Source organism: Dermacentor albipictus, chromosome 6, assembly GCF_038994185.2.
Source record: "Dermacentor albipictus isolate Rhodes 1998 colony chromosome 6, USDA_Dalb.pri_finalv2, whole genome shotgun sequence".
Classification (NCBI taxonomy): domain Eukaryota; kingdom Metazoa; phylum Arthropoda; class Arachnida; order Ixodida; family Ixodidae; genus Dermacentor; species Dermacentor albipictus.
This window is the reverse complement of record NC_091826.1, coordinates 142,479,917-142,501,822: the sequence shown is the minus strand read 5'-3', so window position 1 is coordinate 142,501,822 and position 21,906 is coordinate 142,479,917. Positions and strand designations below refer to the sequence as shown.

Sequence of the window (21,906 nt, the reverse complement as noted above, 5' to 3'; positions counted from 1 at the left end):
TAGAGATAGGTTACACCCTGTTTCACAGACGCTCACAAGAAATTCAAGAAATGTCCAAAGCGCACTACCACTACCTTTTAAAAATCCAACGGGAGCCAAGCCAAATCAGTAACAAGTTGGCTATTTGGGTGAACGCAACGCACCCGTTCGAACAGAAGCGTATCCCCGCAGGCCGGCTGTACCCGGTTTAGAGGCAAACCGGATGTGACGTGGGCCAGTGCCGTACTCCCTGCCCCCAGATAGGTACTTGTAAGCCTAGGGAAAGACGCTGCTAGGTGCTGCTGCTAAATCCCTGTGGTTTCTGCCGGCTCACGTAGGTTCGTTCGCGTGGTCTTGTTACGCCTCGCTGGATCGTGTTCACTCATGCCGTCCTTGCGCGGCGTCATTGTCGGCGAGTCAGGTTAAATTCTTTAATAGGTCGCGCCTGCGCCTAATTGAGTCTATTAAAGACTGCACATTCAGTTTTGCTGGCTACAATTCAGTGTGGCTGGCGTGGGCTGTCTCCACGATGCGCTTCGAGCGTGTCGATTTCGCCGTTCTTTATGTTGGCGGAAATGACCGTGAAAGCAACATGGATCTACAAGAAATATGCAACAACATCAAGGTAAGTCTACTGAAATCACAGAATTTGAAACAATAAGCGCTAATAGTTGTGTTTTCTTTTAAATTTTAGGCCTTGATTGTTCAGCGAGACGGCGCCCGTCGTGCTGGTTTTCAAGGTGCTCTCTCGCTGGCTAGAAGATGCTGATGCGGAACAGAAAATGCAAAAACGTCGCTTGCTCAACCGCAAATTGACGGCTACGCTGAAGCGCATGCCGTGTCTGCGGAATTTGAACCCCGAGGTATGGACCCCTTTTTTCCAGCGCCATGCCGTTACATACCGTCAGGAACACGCTTGGCTTATTTCTGACTCGGTAAAAAAATGTTTCACTTTTCCTCGCTGCTGAAGAAATGCGGACCGTTTGTCGTAGTTGTCTCCATTACAGGGTGGCATTACTGCGGTGAACAAAGCAAGTGTTGCCGTACATACTGTGCGCACTTCACCCTTTGTTGGGCGGTCGGAAAATATTGGTCCCACTATTCAGGGCAACTTCGCTACTCTGTAGCGGTGAAGTGTAATTTCTACCATTGAACGTTCCTGTGTAGACATGTTTCTGAATCACGTTAAGCACATTTTTTCGTCAATTTCTTTGTCAAACACGCGATAGAGCGGTTGCGCAGATTGTTTACTTCCCTTTCTACAATGTTTGGTTTATTCTGTCGCCGTCCTTCAAACCACCACAGCGGCAAATGGACTCTTTTGATCGAAATTCCGCGTTTTCATAATAGCTGAATTTTGGTGCGGTTAGGTGTCTAAATTTCTCGTGCCCACAGCTACCAAAACAGGTGATCAAATTATTAGCATCGCGAATAAATCGCATTCCTACATATGCAAGCTGCTACATATTTTTGATTGATTGATTGAATAACTTTAATGAGCGGTTCTTAAAACGAAACCCTCTTTTCTCTTCCTTGCTTAGTGGGTGGTGGCTGCTGCAGTCCTGCCAATATTGGTCACTGTGTATGGCACTGGATATGTGCTGCTTGGCATGTGTCCAAATGGCACCTTGGATTACCTGTTAAGTGCAGCTCAACATGTACCACTGGGTAGACACGTACAACAAGAGGCAAGAAATTAAGTATACAACAGGAAATTTAAGAAGTCAGCCACAGAGAAGTTGGAAAGTCAGCATCGAAAGCAACCGAGTATGGACAAAAATGAACTAAACGAGACCAGGTCATGCATTGTGTGCAGAGTTATAGAAGTGAACGAGTGGTTGCATTTTACTGAACATTACAAAGGCTTCACTTATAACGGATTTTCACATATGCATGGAATCTGCTAACTTTTCTGTGCAAAACTCTACCGGAAAGGATATATTGCATCCATCGGTGTTAATATATTTCCTAGCATATTTTCTCTTTTTCAGCCAACATACACATCCCCGTTAAATCAAATAGATCACTGTAGATGGCTGCCACAAGCATATTACAAGAACTGTGAATTGGAAGCTGTTAGCTACCTGTAGCACGAAGTCATGCAAGGGTACATGTAGTCTTTGTGTGCACATTGACTTCATGTTTTACTCATTTGACTGGCTCCTATTGCACTCCGGCTGAATAGCAATAACACACAGGCCACTTTACGCTCGAGCTACTCGAAAGCCTGCGAAAGCTGCAGGTACATTCATAAAAGTTCATAAGTACATAGCATTGGTGAAAAAAATTAAAACCTTTTCTGGTACAGCCGTGCGTTGTCGGAAGTGTCTCAATGCATTGCAGTGATTAAACAGGCACATATTGGCTGTACCACTTGGATTTCAGCGTGCACGCGTTGGCTGGATAAAAAATTCTACCATATTTTAACTCCAAACATTTGCTCACGGGTGGAAAAGCGCTGTTTCTGTTGTAAATAGATGTGGCTTGCACACAAGGTATGCTGCATGAACAGAAGGTGCTGCAGCCACATAACCTGACCTTTGATCTTCATTATGCTCACAGATTGAAGGGATGGAACTAAGTGCGTGTCTTTTAAATGCTTGATTTCAGCCAGTTAAATTTGCCAACACGGGGGATTCAAACCACTGGTGTCCATCTGCTGTTGGGCTGGATTCTCAATTTAGTGAGAATACTAACTACTGCGTTCATTGGTGCTGACAGATATCAAGTCAGTTGTAGCTCGGCATTTACTGTATTCCGTTTGTCACCAAAATGCTAGAGAACCACTCGAGATCCTTCGATGTCAGCATCCTCATAATCAGTGGGCACCTCATAAGAAAAATAGGTCAATTTTGGATGGTATCCTTGCAAGTGTGAGAAGGCTAGGCCACAGAAACTCTCGTTTCTGATTTGTGCACTATTCAGCCACGTTAAAATGTGAGGAGCCTAGACATCTAAAAGACGAGGAGCAAGCAAATTGAATGTAGCTACCAAGCAAAAAATGTGGAAGCGTAAGCTGTTGATTTTTTACTCTAAAGGCACGTTCATACTGAAGACGGAGCGGCTAAACCGGGCAAAGCTGTTGGCCAGGCGTATAAAAGCAGGCGTTAAACGAGGCAGCAAGCCCGATCGCTCGTGGACCACTTTTTTCCTGCCCGCCAGAGCTGTCCGCTTTGCTGCAGCCAATTGGAACACCAGACGACGCTGGCGTGTGCGCGATAAGGATGGACGACCGGTGCTACGAGACGGCGACAAGTGCACCACAAAAACGTAAGATACCCCGCCTCGGTGGTGCGGGCAGCCAGGCAAGCTGTCCAGTATACAGGGTGTTTCAGCTAACTTGTGCCGAGGCTTTAAAAGAGAAAGACCGAAAGAAACTAGGCCTGCAGTACTCAAATGCAATCAATTCAGTAAACTACCCTTTTGAGCAACTTTAGTACTTACGGCTCATTGAGAGACATCTGCTTTATTTTTTCAAGACAAAAGAAAGTGCACAAAATCGAAAAAAAGTACCATGCAACTATGCACTTTTTAGCAGTGATGAACAATGCGGCATGCAACAGGATGTAAAAAATATGCAGTTCCGACACACTGTGAAAATTATGTAAGCAGCTTTCTTTGCTGCTTCTGTTCATTGATGACATTTGGCAGTGATGTGTTAAATGTTACCTTGCATGCACCACTTGTGTTTGTAGTACACAGAGCTCACAGGCAGACGTGCGCTCCGATGCTCAAGGTGGTGTTGTGCACCATCCATATCCTGTGAGAGTAGTGGCACTGTCATTCCCTCACATGGTGCATCGCATGGTGGGTGAGGTAGAGAAATCCGTTCATTGAATCCTTAGGAGAAATAGTTGCTGCCACGTCCTGTGCCCGACAGAGCAGTGCCTGCTGGCCACCCAGGCTTCTGTCACGCAGCATGGCCTCCCAGTGTTGCAGTGTGGGGACATTGAAGTTTTGATGCTGGACCACCACTTGCATACTGTCGTTTTGACGGCGTGGTGCTGTATTGCAGTTTTGCATCTGCACATCCTGTGTCAATTGTTGGCATGGACACACTTGCCGTGTTTATTTTTTTAGAAATAGCATAAACATGCCATACCACACCTTGAACTATCATTATATTTTAGTTTGCCCACAACTGTCACCATGTCTAGTTGTAGTGTTTTTCTTATAAAGAGACTCCATACGAAAGATGCTTTCTGATGGCATCTTTACCTTCTCGTGTGATCATTCAGCGAGCACAAAGTACTGCAGCTTCTGCAATGCTTTTTTCTATTCCTTCCAGGCACACTACACTCAATGTATCATTAGCGCTGAAATAGAACACCACCTGTTGCTCAAAGCAACTTCAATATAGATTCTAATCGGAATAGGCAGACTTGTGGCAGTATACAACTTTCTATAGCCATAAAAGGCAAGCTAGCATAGTGGGGCATCTCAATGCTCGTAAAAGCATTCAACTGCATGTATCTCCAAATAACTAAGCTTAAGCAGACACTGTCAAAATCTGTGCTTGTCACGGTGAGTTGGTGCGGGAACTTGAAGGTGTCGCTTTTCCTTCATTTTTGTGTCTCTTATGTTTTTGCTAAGGCTCTTGCCACAGCAAAGTTGCTCTTGTGGTATTTTAGAAGGGTAATTTACTAATCACCTAGGCGATGTCATTTCCTACATTTGGTTGCACCGTGTGCATCAGTGCAATAAAATGGGTCAAACGGCTTAATACGAGATGTTGCCAGGCCTTTTTGGCACGACACTTGTGGATAACATTTTGGTGTGACTTGGGCGAGACCGAAAGAGAGAAATTTACACATACGAGCAAAAAGGCCAGGCACTGTTCCCTTGTGGCCTGCACAACCACTAGAATAGCAGCTAGTCTTATCAATTCATACTGAGTATCACAAAGTGGAACATTGCAAGAACTGTAGCTTGGTTGAGACAAGGCACTTACAGCTGCAGCTGAAACATGTGATGTGATCATGTACAAGGTTACAATACTCTTCACCCTTTTTGTATTTAAGACTTTTTAAACTTTGCCCACAATTTGATTACAGCTTTCCAGAGTTCCTTGGAAAATCCTCCCATGCACCTGCCATGTACATTGCCCCCGCCCCCTCCTCGATGTGGCATGCAAGATGGCAGCAGCAGCTGTGGAACAGTTGAAGAGGGGAAGAAAGGTCCACATTATAATAGGTTGTATGTAAATAAAACTGATCGAACACAACTGATTCGGCTTTCACTTTTGTCAAGACAATTGTCAGCAAACAAATGGAGTAATTTCAGTAGGGCGATACTTATAGTGCATAGAAATTCTTGGAAGCCTCGACAGCTTTCTTGCTGTTAACAGGCTGTGTTGGTGAGGTGGTTTAGGCAGGGAATGCCAATTCATGAGGAATGGTCATGGCCACCATGTTCAATGTATGTGCAGCATCAATCAGTTCTCTAGACCGAGTGCACTAATATCCTGGCAGGCCAGCACTTCGTCGCATGATATATTTTCAAACCTCGCATGCTTTCTTTGGGGCTCTGAGAAAATTAATGAAGCATGAAACTAAAATTGGCATGTTGCAGTTTTCAATACAACCATCACTGCATTTGTCCATTCTTGAAACAAATTTTATTGTACCAAATGCATACAGAATTGTAGAATATCCGAAGTACATTTTGCTTGTTTTGGTCAAGCAGCTGGCAGAACAAAACCACAAAGTTCCAAAGCAGGAAGGTAACACTTCTATTGAAGTACACAACGAGTGCAAAACTTGCCACCAATTAAAAAAAGAAGGGAGCTGCTACACACCATTTCTTGGTTCTTTGACCATTTATTTTTTCTTTTGTGGCTGATGTTGAAAAATCCTTGCTATAGCAAATGCAAAGACATCAAAAATCAACGCACGACAGATATTGGTACTATGGTGTAAAGTAATGAAGATATAATTTTGCATGCACATTATTTCGTCTGAAATAGAGGGATATAGCACAAACGTTGCTCTTCAATCCCAATAAAATATAAGGAACTCGTGAGCTACGGATGATTGTTGAGGGCCTCGGATTCTGTAATGTGCAGCTATACTTAAGTACACAAGCATTTTTGGAATCTGCCTCTACCTGGGTGCAGCTTTGTGACCTGGAATGAAAAGCCACAGCCATCGAGATCAAGCTGCTGCAGTGGCGACATCACAGTAAAAGGTAATAGCGAAAAATTAAAACAATAATATGGCCATGCAACTTGCAACAAATCAGATAGGTCACCTGAAGCTTCTATTTCCAATTTTTCTGGTGTTGCATAGAAGGGTAAAAATCTTGAAAAGTGATAGTGTACGACTTTCATGCATAAACAATTGTGCATATCTACTTTTCTTTAACCATGCAGATATTTAGCAAAAAGTTTTGAGCACGGAGAGCCCGGCGTTTTTGCAAAGGAGTTTCTAGGTGAGGTGGACACACTATGCTGCTAATAATGCGAGTTTCAGAAAATTAATTTTGAAAAATTCAGTCGCTTCTTTATTAGTAACTTGGCAGCAGCCTTCTAAATGGCATATTTGGAGGCAGTCGCATGTGAACGCACACCCTTTCTTTTTCTAAATCTCGAAAATTGCACTTATTTTGAAATATTCATTATAATCAAAACTTGGTGCATCCTCCTCCACATCAGGCGGCAGTGCCCTGTCAAGAAGTGTGGGACAAAGCTTAAATGATAGCCTGACATGGCACACTGACGCACATGCTTGCCAGGCAAAGTGTGTCGTATCAGCAGCTACAATGACTGGCCAAGATGTTTCCATCTGATGAGATAGCGGGACCTTCTTTTCTGCACTCCCAGCACACTCAGTTCCAATATTACCTCGATTTACCAGTGAAATTCAATGATGAATATCTTGAATTAGGTGCAACTTTCAAGATTTGTAAGAAATGAGAGTGCATTAGAGGAATTCCTCTGCAAGAATGCCACATTTTCCGCGCTCATAACTTGAAAACAAGAAAATCTGTATGGTAATAAAAGACACCCTATACGTATACAGTGTGTATTGGCGCATTTCATGCAACCAATATTCAAGCACCTTCTGTCTACAAAGAATTCATAAAGCAAATTTATGCATTAATACTTGAATCAGTTACGAGCACTGGAAATGCAAACACTGTTACGAACCCTGGTCACATGCCAGGCATTGTGTTGCTGCTCTCTGCGTAGGGCCTATGAATAAAAACCACCTTCAACATCGCACAGTAAGCTACTAATTGCTATGTATAGGAAGACTTACAGTTCTTCAAATGCAATTATGACCTAGACATTCTAAAGCTTTTCTAATAATGTACTTTTAGTGAACAAGTCCCCAAAACTTGGAACAACTCTGAAGCTATAATGCCATTATTATCTGAAAGATGCACTACACATTTTTTTAACGCAGTAAGGAAACATTCATAATCGACAATGCCACCATACACATGAGAGTCGTATAATATTGCACTGCGTGCAGCAAGGATAGCACAATCTCGCACAAAAGATTAGTCTCTCCCGCAGCCTTTGAGGCCCCCTTTATTATGTCTCGCTTATGATGCCGTAACATAGTACGAAACCATGATGACGTAACTTATGATCGTGAGTTACTCTTGAAAGAAAGCTTGTGCACACATGCATATTCCTGCATTGTAACTCTGGAGTGCACTTACAGTAAGGACACTGTGAAAAGAAGAAAAATAAGGCCAACAGCAAGAACCTGGCAGTGCAGTGCTATTTGCACCTTCTCGGCTGTTGTCGGTTTAAGTCACCTTTGCTGCAGCAGAGTCGTGTTATGCGGCGAAGCATATTTATCATCATGCAGTGAAGCATATCTGAAGTTAAAGGAGACACTGTCACGGGGCCCCTGCGGGTGCTTATGGTTACCCGACACTAGCTTAAGTACCTATACTGTGACCTCTTCATGCATTTGGACAACACCAATCGCCATGTGAAAACCTCTGTGTTCACTGCTAATCTCGCCAAGAGCCTAAATTGTTCGAAACTACAAATTTCACCAAGTGGCAAACTTGGCAATGCTTCTGGAACCTCAATCTAAAGTACTTTAATACTACCAGGATGCTTCAATGTCAAACTGGATTAACAACCTGGGATGAAATTGCGCCAGCTTCTAACTTTCTGAATGTTTGCTTCACCTCCTACATCAGTGAGTAGGCAGTGTTCAATTGGCGCTCCTGCTTCACCAAGCAGACGACCGCTGACGAAAGCACAGTGAAGGCGAATAGTGAGAGCGCATCAAACATTCAGAATGCGAGATCTCGCCCTTGGATTTAGAGAAAGGAAGGGTAATTTCATCACCAAGGAACCGAAGTATGCATTCAACAACAAAAGCTTCTGAACGGGCCACTTCCACATCAGCACTGTGGAAAGACTCTGATGAGCTTATCAACCAGCAGAAATTTTCACTCGTGGCAGAAATTTTCACTACCACAATCGCAGGTTCAAAGATATTTGCATGATGACATTTTGGTCCAAAAAGAAGATCCGTTTGAGCGATGGTGTAAGCGTGGTGCCCACTGTTGGCTCGGCTTGCGAAGAGCGACCTGCTGATACCAGACACTTAAGCAGCTCTTTTTGATGTCTGAATCGATGGTGACATGCACTAGGTGTCATTGCTCTTCGAACATGTTGAGCGGTTGTCCTTGCTTCATGAAACATTAAGTAACTACAATTATGACATTGTCAAACAAAAGTGTTGTATTAGAGAATTTTGTTAACCACGAAACATAATATCCCTGTACATTATTTGCTATGCAGTCTATGTAGTATAACTATTTTGCACCTCTGGTTGGTGAAAAGAAATGGATTTTTGCAATACCAATAGTATTCATATTCGAAAAATATTCGCTTTGCACTTAGGTTTCATTATTCGAATTAGCTTTGAAATTAAAAAATTGATATTTCCACACCCATAGTTTTTACTCAAATACCTGGAGCATAAGTCATTTGAGGACGTAACTTCAGGAATAGCAACAGTATGCCACCAAAGAGTCAACACAATTCAAATTTTTTTTACATTCTTTTGCAATTGTTTCCTAATGTACATTCATTAAAACCATCTTAAGCCTCAATAATTGACTAAACTAAGCTTTGATAACAGCTGCATGCTTGGAACGAACGGTGCATGTTCCAGCCACTCTAGGGTAGCAGTTTAGGGTAAAAAATATCTGTTACTTAGGAATGCCACTTGGTGACCTTGTGCAGAGAAACCCCAGCTGGACTTTGCCATCTGAAGCTGCTGCGCATAATGGCTAATCACTGGCTTCTTTGGTCTTCTCGATGGCATCTACTTGCTTGAGAAGCTCGACCTCAATGACGTCTGACCACTGGCAGCACATATTTCTGTTTATCACAGATAAAAATTGCCTATGAGCTCTTATTTCGCCCAAAACACAGACTTTTGCCACATTTAAGAAAGTGGCACTCTCCAAGTCAGCGTGGTCAGCATGTCTGGCATGCACTTCCATCTCCTGCGTCAGAGTGGAGTTACTATCCTAAATTAATGTGCTACAGAGATGACAGAGAGGTTGGCAAAGAAGCTATGTGCCCAGACAGAAAGAATGATAATATTTATGTCTACTGCAATTCAAAGCCATCTATTTGAGCACCTTGCACCGCCAGAGAAATCCTAATGGCTTCCTTTTCTTCCATCTCATAATGTGGGCGGTAACACCCCATTAAATGGTCCCTAAGATGGTTTTTGTCAACCCTGAGGAAATCTCTCACAGAAAACTTGTAGACAGTCTTGATAAGTGTTGTCAGATTACCTTTCAATGTGTCCTTTATCATCACTGTGGTGATCGTAATTTCAATTCATGTGCAGCACTCACACAGTGTGCACTCCTTGCGGACATCTGTAACTAGTGGCAGTTTACCAGCATACTTGAAGGGAGGAAAAAAGAGCATGGCCACACCAACCACATCACAGCATGTGCATACATCAGATGACATTGTGGAACCTAATTCTATGTCAGCAGGAAATGCATGGCTGCTGTCGCTATTTCGAGTGCAAATATTTGTCCCACGGGTACAGAGAAGTCATTATGGCAACCACATAATCCAGGCAGCTTAGTGCTGGGCAACTGCAATATTTATGAAGCAGCACACTGCATTCAAAGCCAGGCACTGTCACACTTGTCTGGGAAAATCGGTGCTTGTATACACAGGGGCTGGACCATTTCAAACCACAGTCACATTGGAACTCTGTCCACTCTCGTAGGGTGCATTTTCTGTGTAGTGACTGCCACTGCAGGAATAATTTTCTTCGAACTGCACAAACAGAAAATTGTAGCACTGTGCTCTGCAGTGCTTGGTGCAAAGGCAGAACAGCCATGAGCCTTCTCCCATCCACAATTCAGAAATCCGCCAATACATAGATGGCTTACAGTGGCATCTCTACAGGCAGCACACACCACCTATATGCTGCCACTTAGATTGCAACACACTGAGGGTCTCCATGCCTTTATGTAAATGCTCAAATATACTACAGGACAGGATCTTTAGGGAATAAAGGTTGTTTCACGGTCCTCATATCTATGCTATGACAAAGCCAACTCCAACTGCACAGATAGAAATTGCTGTGGAAAATTAAATTTTACAGTTCCATGTACCATATTTTCCATACTGTACTATAGTCTGCAGGATCTAATTTGAGCTGAAAAGCCCCTCTCATTAAGCACCATGGCAAATTTTAGTTATTGGTACATTGGAAGTTGTAAGATGCCGTCAAGGGAGCATTTCCTCAAACAAATATTTCTAATTAGTTCATTATTAAAGGAAATGGAAGAAATTGAAATGTTGCATTTTCACGCTGCCAGGAGGCGAGTGCTAAAAGTGACGGCACTCAACCCCTTTGCCTCCAAGTGATCTTCCTTCTTCATCTTCCCCCATGACGGAGCCAAGGGTTCACGTCACACTCGCATGACGAGCCGTCTTTTCTTTCCTTTTTTTCTTCTCTTCCTTTTTTGCTGTGGGGCACACATCCAGGGATGGCATTTAACATTGGTTGGCTTACGAAAGTCACGTGCCATGGTTGGTGATATTGCAGGCAGCACGTTTTACATAGAGACATTTGTGCATGTAACCTTGACTCTGGCTGAAGCAGGGCTTCGTTGAGACCATGATGGCTTTTGTTTAAAATTTCAGTTGTTTTCCCACTGTGCATAATTTTGATAATTTGGAGACAGGATTGTTAGTGTGTGATCTATACACTGCACTTGTCGGTTTGCAACTTCCAATCTTGGTGAGACGCCTTTTCATATAACAAAGTGCAACTGAACTTCCTGAAGGCATTTGCCTCCTATGTTCAAGGGAAGCAGCCCACATCCGCATACCTTATTCACAGATGTCAATTCTTTTTTTGCTGCTGCTCCGTATTAAAGATGGGAACCCAAGACTGTGGAAGTAGCGTGGGCTTGGTGGTCTGGAGCTTACCATTGGTTGTCGGATCGTGCCGCTGACTGCATTTTGCAGCGGCTCACGAGTGCCGAGGGGGCCAGGCAGGAGATACGGCAACAATTCAACGAGTAGCAATGAATGTTTACTTCACATTGTTACGGAGTGGTCAACTCTGCAAGTTTCCCGATGGTGAGCGACAGACATGCTAGTTTGCTCAAAAACTGAAGGCTGAAGTCCATTAGCGAAGACATCCTTTATAGTGTTTGGAATACCCTCGCTCAAGAAAAGGAGAGAGAAAACACTCTGCACGCTGGCAGCTGCCGCTCGATACATGCAAGTGTTCAACGAATTTTCTAACCCCCACTGGCTCAGTAGAAGGAAAGGCACTGACATGCGCACACGCACACAATGCTGGCATCTTCCCTGCCGAGGACGCAGAGAAAGAACGAATGCACACACAAAGCTTAATCGTCCCACTTGCTGAAGGGAGACAACACTGTGGAGACTAAGCAGACATCAGGGTGTTGTGCAAGCCGTGGGTAAGCTGGCGAAAATGCCTGCACAAATGATAAGGTCTTATTGCTATTGGGGCCTCCTAGGCGTTTTCCAACGGTTGCAGGCGGCTCGGCATATCTAAAGGGTCCAGCCTTTCGCTGTTGCTTTGGTGGCGCGACACAAATCGTTGACCACACAGGCCAGTCATAACATCAGTTAGACTAGTTCTTGTGCACGCTCAAGGACACTGAGCTTGAACGACGCCATGAATGCTCTGTCTTTTCAGTGCTATTAGAACTGTTCTTGTATTTTCTGTGTACACGAAGTCGATTATAAATCTCTTGTGCATTTTGCAACGTGGCCTTAAATATCCAAGCACTGAAACGCAGCCACATGGTCAGAGTAAGCAGCATTCACTTGCATATCGTGAGTTGCCAGAATAAATTGAAAATATTGTGCTGCGACTATCATTACTGCATCATGAAGCAACCAGAAATGACAGTACCAAGCTTCACAATGAGACTTTCATTTCTCCCCTGGTGCGCTTGTACTTCTCTGGTCCCCTTTCCACTGTGTAGAGCTCCCAGAAAAGCTTTTCTCAGGACAGGGGACCATACTGTGCGCTCAACCAGGTGGCACCCATCACCACAACATTGCCCCAATCAGTCTCACCTTGTCATCTCTCGTCCTGTCCAGTGACGTTCTTCACATTTCAAGGATGAAGGTTTAGCACTGTGCTTCCGATGACTCTTTAGAGCTCTGGGACAGTGCTTCCGCTGCCAGGGATAATGCTACAGAACAGCGAGTCCACTGACGCAGGTACGCGATGTTTGAAGAGACAAAGACAAAACCTTGTGCAGGCTGTCCGACATGCATATACATCTTTTTCTGCGCCTCTTTCTAAGCAACAATGCTTTCACTGGTGAACAGGAAGGCAGCCTTTGTTTCTTTTTTTCATTATCGTTTCTCAGTTTTACAAGGCCATAAAAAAAATAAGGAAAACAGAAAAGATTGCGAACCAGCCCTGCAATTTTCTTGTATTGGAAACGAATATGTGCGAACAGAGGATGCCAAATGAAATGAACAGCCAGGTGCAACAACAAGTGACATCATTCAGGTGGTGCAGGCGGTTTGGGAGGCCCATAAAATGCCTTAATAATGGGATTTATTTGAGCGTGAACATGGTGAGAAGGCTGCTTCTGCCTTGCAGTGGTGTAAAGACTGCTGCATGTCTGGAGGTTAAATGCTCATCATTCTATCATACATGGAAGTATTCCGACTATTTAGTGGAGGCATGGGAAAGCCACTCAAGCCTACATTAGCAAAATGCGTGGTACTGATTACAGCGAACGCACTCCCTCCATGTTCATGCAACCGAATGTAAACATACTGAAAGCTGAGGTGTGCCTGACAAGTGTAGCATTGTGATGCTTGCCAACAGCCCATAGGACAGGAAAGGCAAATCCCTGTGCACACATAGTGAATTCGTCACTACTGTGCATGCTCATTTCGGCAAACTGGCATAACAGATGTATTGCGAGTGCAATATGTGACTGTAAAGCATCTGGCGCGTCTTTGTCACCATAGCTTGAGCTTGGTGAGAATCAAGTGGTTTGATAAATGTACAACAGAGTCAGCAATGGTGGGACAGTTCTTAGAAACTTTACAGCATGCCCATCTGCCTCTACAATGTAAAAAAAAAATTGGCTTTGGTCCAAGAGCCAGATCTTTCTGATCGGGCAACATTCATGCACCAGCTTTGTCAGTTTTTTTATGCTCCCAATAATTTTGCTGAGGTTGTGAGAAAGGCCTGGAGAGAGTATACAATTAGAGAATCATGTACCTCTTACATTGTGGATGTCCTGGAATTGTGCTAACGCATGAACACCACCACGTCTCAAAATGATCGAATGCGACATATTAAAGGCACAAGCACTGTTACCTTATATGCCCTTGGTATGCAGAACCCCAGCACCTTCACCACTTCTAAGGAACCGCTTTATTCTTGCCGAGCTAGAGCTATGGCGAGGAAGAAGCGACACACTACGTACGGATGAGGAAGATGAAGGAAAGCCACATTGCGCTCACAATATCGCTAACGTGGTAGTTTCCCAAAGGAAGCGGTCACACCACTGCGTATAAAGTGTATGCACAGGGATACTCATGTCTTCCCTGTCCAAGGGATTGGTGGCAAGCACCACAGAGCAGCACTGGTCAGGTGCATTCCAGTTAAATTCTTAAGAATTGAGAAAAGGCCGATTCCACACAAAGCAACGACCTGACACCCTTGCCAACAAATATGTTGAACTGGCATTGAGTTTCAGGTATTTGCGGCCACACATAGGTAAACCAATGGGCAAGGTTCTGACTGGTGTTGTAGAAGTCGCGGGGCGCTTTTTTCGTTGCGACGATAGATCGGATTCATTTACAAGTACTGCTCCAGGAGGGCACATGTAACCGGCAAACAGAGGCCTCAGGAGAGCATTAGATTATAATCAAGGAGGCGGCAGGGTACCCAAAGGGTAGCGGAGGGATCGAAACTGGAAGCAGGTTATGTTGCCCCAACCCACGGACCACCCTGACTCCTGCTTTTTTGTCTGCGAAAGCGGACAGCTGATCTTAAAATGCGTCAGTAAATTCGGGAAGTACGACTTACACACAGCCTACGGGCATCATAGATATACTACTAGCACGCGCAGGCCTCGGCGAGCCCCAACCCATGGACCAGTCCGGGTTCTAGCTCTGGTGTCCCCGTTACCGATTTGGTGTCCTGGAGACGCCGCCAATAGTATGAAATAGTGACACGTTGTTACTAGCAAAAAAACACGATTTAAGCCGCTAACGCTACGTTCAGCACTGCCGCGCCCAACAATTTCTGCAACGCCTGTGAGAACTTCGCCAATCAATGGTTGTTCTTGGCAATACTTCGAACTTGTGAATTTTGTGTACCGTTCATGCTTAACTTTGTAGTGCACTGTGGCTTAATGAAGCACTACGTTTGCGTGTAGCATACGTACACATCTTACCTGATAGACGGTGAACGGGGTCTTGTACATATATCCGCTGAAGAAGAAAAGACTACACCTTCACATGTGTTAAAACACATGCCAAACTTGAAAAAACAGACGTACAATGAACCTCCACACGTTAAAATAGCAAAAGAATCACTTAAAAGGCGAAAACTATTGAAAACTTTGCAAGCGCCACGGCATGCGCAAATCCGCCATTGCTGCTGATATTGATGTTGATGAGGCTGTCCCCTTGCGATCGAGTCGGCAAGCGCGCGTTTCTTTATTCTATGGAAGCGCAATTGGCGCAATGTAGCCAAAATAAGTAAATAAAAAAAACTGCATCAACTCCAAATACACACACGCAAAAGAAAATAGTCGGGATTCTCTATAGCGACGTTTCCAACCCCTTGACTGATATTTCATACAGCTCGTTGCATTAATTAAAATACCTGCAGTGCATTGTTTTCATAACGCGCAAAAAAAAATTGTGCGCTTAAGTTTACCCGCACAAACACGCGGCGCAAATTCGTAGAACGCCACCAGTGCAGCCCCCACCCTCCAAGAATATATATAAAAGACTAGTCAATAATAATAGCATATAATTATAACGTGAGCGTCGGTGCAATCAATGGAGAATTCGATTTTATTTGTTATAGAAAATCAAATGCAATGCAGTAAACAATGGATAGAATTCAGCATACGGCTTCCTGGAGTCTAAAAAAAAATCTGCCTTGAAACTTGACATGGTGACGACGCAAATTGTGGGTATACGATTGAAAATAATTGCTATAATGTGTTCGCGTATGAGTAAGCTTCTCAAAAGGAGTTTCAAGTGTTTCCATGGTATGGCAAGCTTATATCTTGATTCATAAAGTTTTTTTTTATTCATATTGGTCAATTATGTTTAAAAAGAGAATTGCAAATTTCAATGGTTTTGTTTTTTACCGGGGGAACACAGAGTTGAGCCACTGTTTTGAAACAAACTTTTATTTAAAGGCAGTTACAAGTAACGCCGACACCCTCACTCATGACAAAACAACATTCACTTGCTGTGTCCAGACACTTGGTTCAAGTTGCATGTAATGCTTCATCTCCAAGCTTTGCGTGGTTTCTTAAAGGCATTGTGAAATCTACACGGTGTTTTTATTTTACACCTCCTCATCTCACAGCACAAGATCTGAAATGCGTGATTAAGAAGAATCAGGCCAGCACATATTCACAGAAACGAACTCTTCACAGTGCAGTTGACAAGTGCAAAAATTACAGCAGAAACTGTCAGTCACATGATATGAGCAAAACATAACTGTTCTTTTTGCGGGAAAGCCTCAGTCCCATGCCGACATTAACCCATATGGTGGTCATCACTGGCAATGTTTGAAAGATTTTCATAAATTAGAGACTGAATGTCTGGAGTGTTTATCATAAGGGAAGTAGAAACTCACACGTCTTCTAAACAGCACTTTGCAGTGCTAAATGTATGCTGGCTATTGATAGTAATAAATAGTATGACTGTTACAACTGTTAAACTAGACAAAAGCTCACAGGAATATGAAGGCTTGAAGTGATAAACAGTGTTTGGAGGGGGAATGTAGCTGTAATGAACCTTTTGACAAAGATTTGTCTTCGTCAGTGCTGCAATTAAGTTCTGCACAGCAATCTTTATGCACGCTTAGCTCACTTTCCCACACCGTCAGTGTAGGATGAAGAGGAGAATAAGATAGTGCGTGCAATGAAGTTGAAGTGTAGAAAAGAAATGGGGAGACAGTGAAAGAGAAGGTAGGAGCATTGTTGTAGATTATTCTTCCAAGGTTGCTCTTCCAAAAGAAAAATATTAAATGTGTAAGGAAGCATTGCCAATTATTATTCTGTCACCATAAGCACCATAAGGGATGCAATATAAAACTGATCTGATATGTAGAGTGGCCTAAAGCTTTCTGCATAGTCTTTACTATCATTATGACACTGTCTGCTGCAGCCAAATATGCAGAAGTTTTCATTGAGTGCACATGACCAGAGCAACTTATCCAGACTGCACACAACACCACTGCATATACCCTCTATTTTGGTAATCTGAAAAATAAAAGTTTATTCAAATGGGCAATAAAGAACATCACATGGAACACAACATCTAGATCGAATTATGAGGCATGCCACAGTGCGGGACTCAGTATTATTTTGACCACCTTGGGTTCTGTGATGTGCACTTGAATTCAACTACACGCTTTTTTTTTTTCATTTCACCACCACTGAAATGCAGCCACCTTTGCTGGGATTGAACCCGCAGGCTTGAGCTCAGCAGTGCAACATCATGACTACTGCGCTACTGAGTGTTTACACAAATTTATAAGTAGCAAAACACATTGGAGGCTTTTGCACACTGAAACACTAAATACCATCCAATGCGCTTCCTATGTACAGACATACTTACCAGCGGCTCATATGACAAGCATGGAGGCGTGCTCTAACACACTACAGTCCAACAGCTGCCACATACCAGAGATAACCACTGGGTCTGTACCTATTTTCACAGAACACTTACCAGCAGCTCATACAACAAGCATGGAGGCATCTCTCGTGCTCTAACACACATACCATCCAGCTGTGACATATGGCTGCACACCACAGACAAAAACAGACGGGCTAATCATCAGAGACCACATGTCATGATTTGTTTATATGCGAGCCCTCAACCTGCTTCTATAAGGCATGACAGCACAGGACTACTGCACCACTTCTCTCTTCCCAACTGCACTGGAGGCTTGTTACCAGTAATCGTGCCCTGCTGACGTGGTTATCTCTTCAGTTTCTGTGTTGCTGTCCCTAAGCTGTTATTTAAGGACTTCCTTTTGAGCTTCAGTGGGCCTTGAAAGGCTAGATGATGGCTGCGACAATCTAGGGTTTTTTGTAGAGTGAAATCTTAACAGGTGCACAACTTTTTTGTTGGCTGGTTCATTTGAATGGTCTGGCATCTTTCTTTTTGGGTCACTTTCACTTTCCACAAGCATGAAAACTGGCTAAAACAAATTGTTTGCCTTCTCAGCCACACCCTCAGAGACTTCACCATCTGATATTGCCTGTCTGACTGAGTCCATTTTTGCTCTTAAGAGTGTTGAGCTTGACATTGCTTTGGCTGCTTCCAGCTTTGTTATACTCCGTACAATGTGCAATGCCCGACTTGCCTCACATGCTTCTTTGGGTGAGCTCTCATGGGCCTTGTTGCTGCTAGTTGGATTAGCGATGACCACGCAGTGACTGTGCTTGCACACACACTGCGCATTCCTTGCACCTCAAAGGACAGCAAGCACCATCTTTCACTTTTGACACTTTGTATGAGAGCCCTTTAATAGACTGAGATGGCACAGTCCATATGCCATCTTCATTTATTTTGGCACAAGCTGCCATTTCACTGCCAGACCTGTGGTTCTTCTAAATTGTTCTCCGCTCCTTACCCTTTGCCCCTTTCATCATCTGGCTAGCCCTTTTCATTAAAAAATGATTTGTCAAGTCCATGAGGGCAGAAATTAGTTTGTCACCATGCTTATTCTGTTTTCTCTCCAGCATAGTATGCTTTAACGTCCTGTGCTTGCTCTCAAGGTGCATGTTAGTGTTGACAGCTGCTCTAGTCCTAAAGCGATAGGCCCACTCTTGCGGCCTAACTGCATAGTGGTCTTTGAAGTACTTGAGGAAGTCCCTCAGTTTTTCTTCCTCACTAGAAAGGAATTGCTTAAAATAATCTTCAAATGCCTTTTCCACGAGGAACTCTAAGAGTAGCCACACACTATGGTAAACATGTGGCCTTAGCTGTCTCTCTACACACTCGAGTGTCTTCTTACGCCAATTGTTATCCACATGCCAGGCACAGAGAAGTTTCTGTTTTGCGGCACCCATGACCCTAAACCATGCTTTGTAGAATTGCGAGGCATCATCAGATATCAATGTCTTAGCGGCCACTTTTTTGGCCACGGCCGACTCCAGATATTTGAAGAATGCTGTCAAAGTTTGCTCGTTCATCTGGTTGCAGATGAAATAAGCTATAGCTACAACTGATGCTACTTTATCTAGCACCAGAAGCGTGGTCAGGTCAAACAGGTACTCTATAGTACCATGTGTGGAGTCAAGACATACAGTCCCTGCAGGGCCCAATTTTTCTAGTAGCTCCTTCTGAGGCTCTGTCATCAGAACAAGAGCAAAGTCTGCTGAAGAAAATGTACCACTTGGGTCCACTGCACCTTGTGCCTTGTACAGGCGGACAAGTGTTTCACCTTTTTCTTTCATCACAAGCACCCACATGTCTACACTGACAGCGTCATTAGTGTGACAACGTTCAGGAGCAGCAATGTTAAACTGCCGTTTGATGTTATGCAGGGTTGAGCACTCTGCCAAGTGCACTGGCCTCAGCTTGGATGCCACAGATGTTCTTATTCGCTTTAGAATGGTTTTCATGGGCACACCCCTTTCTAGGTTCTCTGCTACGCTGGCCTTTTCCTTGTCACTCATTCCCAAGTGCTGAATTTCTGGTTTATGACCATAATGGTTTCTTTGATACCTGACTTTTATGGTGGTGCTTTCAGGTGTCGGACTCTGAGTGTTGTCCATTGTGATGGTAATAAATGAAAGACATATCTTACCAGACCTACAGCTCCCCTGACTTTTCTCCCGACGGTCACTATGACCTTCCCTTTTCCTTGCCTCGCCTGATCTATTACAGTAATAGTGGATCCTTGTCTCTCCACTGGCCAGCTTTTTGGGGTCCCTGGGCAAAATGAACCAGCAGTTTTGGCTACCCTCTTCTTCTGCTTTCCATTCATGAAATTCTGTAATAAAAGCACAAAATAGCATTTGATGGTGACAAGTACTTTGGGGAGAGAGATGCAAACAAAAATAATCACTTTGAAGGCTTTGGACACGGGCTAACGTAGCATTTATTTTACTCCCTCACCTTCAACTCGACTGTGTCATGAGGTCACCCTTGATATTGCTCAAATTTCTGTTAAAATTGAATTTCAAATATGCAATGCACAATAACTTCAAAAAATTTATCACATTAGTTTTGTTTTAATAAGAAACAAGTATGAAACTTAAGCATGATCTATGCTCACTCCTTCCTCAATATTGAATCAGACTGTACATTCACAGCAATGCTGTTACGATAAGACAAAGACGAACTGAGAGCACGTGGTGCAAGCTACGCCCCAGAACAGTGTGAATCCCTTCCCTCAGTTTCTTCTTGAAAAGCTCCTTCTTTTCAAGAAGAGCTTGAATTTTTACTGTAGATAGGGGCTTGGCGAGGGAGTGTTCCATGGTCACGCGGTTATGATCTGGCTTGGGCATGCGCCTGGTTCGAAGAGGCAGCATTATGTGTGATTTCAATAAACCAGTTGCTAGTCTGCGTTCGTCCTGTCTTCTTCTACGTTGGTGTCTTTTCCCAAGCGCAGTTTAAGTTCACAAAAAGATGTCTTACCAAGTAGCCTCCTAACACACTCTTCTTAAAGAAAAAAGGATTGCGCGTGCGTCAAATTTGGCTCTATTTTATGAAATCTACAACCAGAGTCCTTCAATTGAAGGACTGTGGTACTACTAAAGAATTTTCCCAAAGTGCGCCGGGAGACCAAGCCGCTGACAGCCGCAATTGCAAGTGTATTGCGGTCGGCACTGAGGCGAAGACTGTACCACGCACGCAAGTAGCGCAAAGCAACGTAAGAACGCAGAGCAAATCCCTCCTCTCGTTTAAGAAAAAAAAAGAAGGGGGGGGGGGGTAGGGTGCGCGAGCGTCACATTTCGCTCTATTCTATGAAATGTACTACTAAAGAGTTTGCCAACAATACGCTGGGAAACCATCCCGGCGACATCCGCAAATTCAAGTATGGTCCCGGTTCTGCGTCTCTGCCGCATTGCAACATGCATTGAGGCGAAGACTAGGCCACGCACGCATGTGGCACAGAGCAACGTCAGAACGCAGAACAGCTTACTCCTGTCGCTTAAAAAAAAGAAAAAAAGATGTGCAAACGTCAAATTTCACTCCACTTGCTGGGCAGGAAAGCAGACCATGCCAAACGTATGTCATGTAGCGCATCGCTGGGAGCGCGCACACATGACTATACTATATATAGATGGATAAACAAACAAATTAAATTTAACGAGGATACAAACTTCAACATACCCCAAGGAAATAAATTAGGCACGTGCGCAAAAGATACTCTTCGCGAAACAGATGGAGAAAGAAAAAACAAAGGCCCGCAAGGTATAAACAACTGCTTTTGGAGGCACACTGCGCAATAAGAAATTTAAAAAAGTCCGACATATAATATTGCGTTTAAACGTCATTTGCTTACGATGACTGAGAATAAACTTAATAAAACTGTTCCTCACCCTTATTGTTCCGGAACACAGGTGCACGTAGTCAGCCTCGAAGTTGTGCGCAGCGATCTGGTGCACCGAATACTTCTCCATTGTAGGCAGGGAAGTGCCACATACGTCGCATTTCATCAATTTCTTGACATCCACGGCCATTCTGTGAACGTTCCTGATGTGTTGCAGCATGTTCTTCCTCTGCATGAATAGTTGGCTGCAAAATTCGCAGCGACGATCGTCATCGCCGATGGCAGCTCGATCACAGACGTGCGCCATTCCGAAGCGGAGAGACGGCGTTTAGAAGCACGTGGTTTCTGCGTCATTGCACGCGCTAGGATTGTTGTATAATCCGGCAGTAATACAGGGAAGAAACCTCCCCGATCACGTGACACACTAGGTATTCAGTGGCCTCATAGGGACAGTTGGAAACCAACTTAGGGAACCAACATCCGGGAACGCAGGGTCACGTGGATGCTGCCTTCTATTGTTCACCGGCCTCAGCCGGCCTGCGGGTTTCCAGCCTGCCTGCCTGTTCGAACCACCGGGTACGCGCAACGCCGGCCATGTGCTTTTCGGGGCTCCGTGGCGACGACGAAATCATAAGTTTTTGTGCATGCTTTGAGCTTGCTTCTGTTTTTATTTGCTGTTTTTTGTGGC

The 21,906-nt window shown here is 43.9% G+C and overlaps 1 protein-coding gene and 1 long non-coding RNA gene across 3 annotated transcripts; one reads left to right on the top strand and one right to left on the bottom strand.

The window, feature by feature from the left end:
* The first annotated feature begins 218 nt into the window (after nt 1-218).
* LOC139061389 (uncharacterized) lies at nt 219-5,205 on the top strand. Of its 2 annotated transcripts, XR_011515429.1 has the most exons (4): nt 219-604; nt 674-842; nt 3,142-3,249; nt 5,034-5,205. It is a non-coding gene; the product is annotated as an uncharacterized lncRNA (long non-coding RNA). The 2 variants fall into 2 exon arrangements; XR_011515428.1 differs by lacking the exon at nt 3,142-3,249 and having other exon boundaries at nt 251-604.
* A 12,508-nt stretch (nt 5,206-17,713) lies between these two features.
* Nucleotides 17,714-21,556, bottom strand: LOC139046682 (uncharacterized). The gene is made up of 2 exons (XM_070521104.1): nt 21,268-21,556; nt 17,714-19,712 (listed from the first exon to the last, which is right to left on the bottom strand). Exon 2 carries the CDS (start codon nt 19,492-19,494, stop codon nt 18,325-18,327), a length of 1,170 nt encoding a protein of 389 aa, XP_070377205.1. The 5' UTR covers nt 19,495-19,712; nt 21,268-21,556; the 3' UTR covers nt 17,714-18,324.
* Nucleotides 21,557-21,906: the final 350 nt, after the last annotated feature.

Bases quoted from the DNA above. Each gene is read 5' to 3' on its own strand.
- LOC139046682 (XM_070521104.1), bottom strand. From the start codon at position 19,494: ATGGACAACACTCAGAGTCCGACACCTGAAAGCACCACCATAAAAGTC.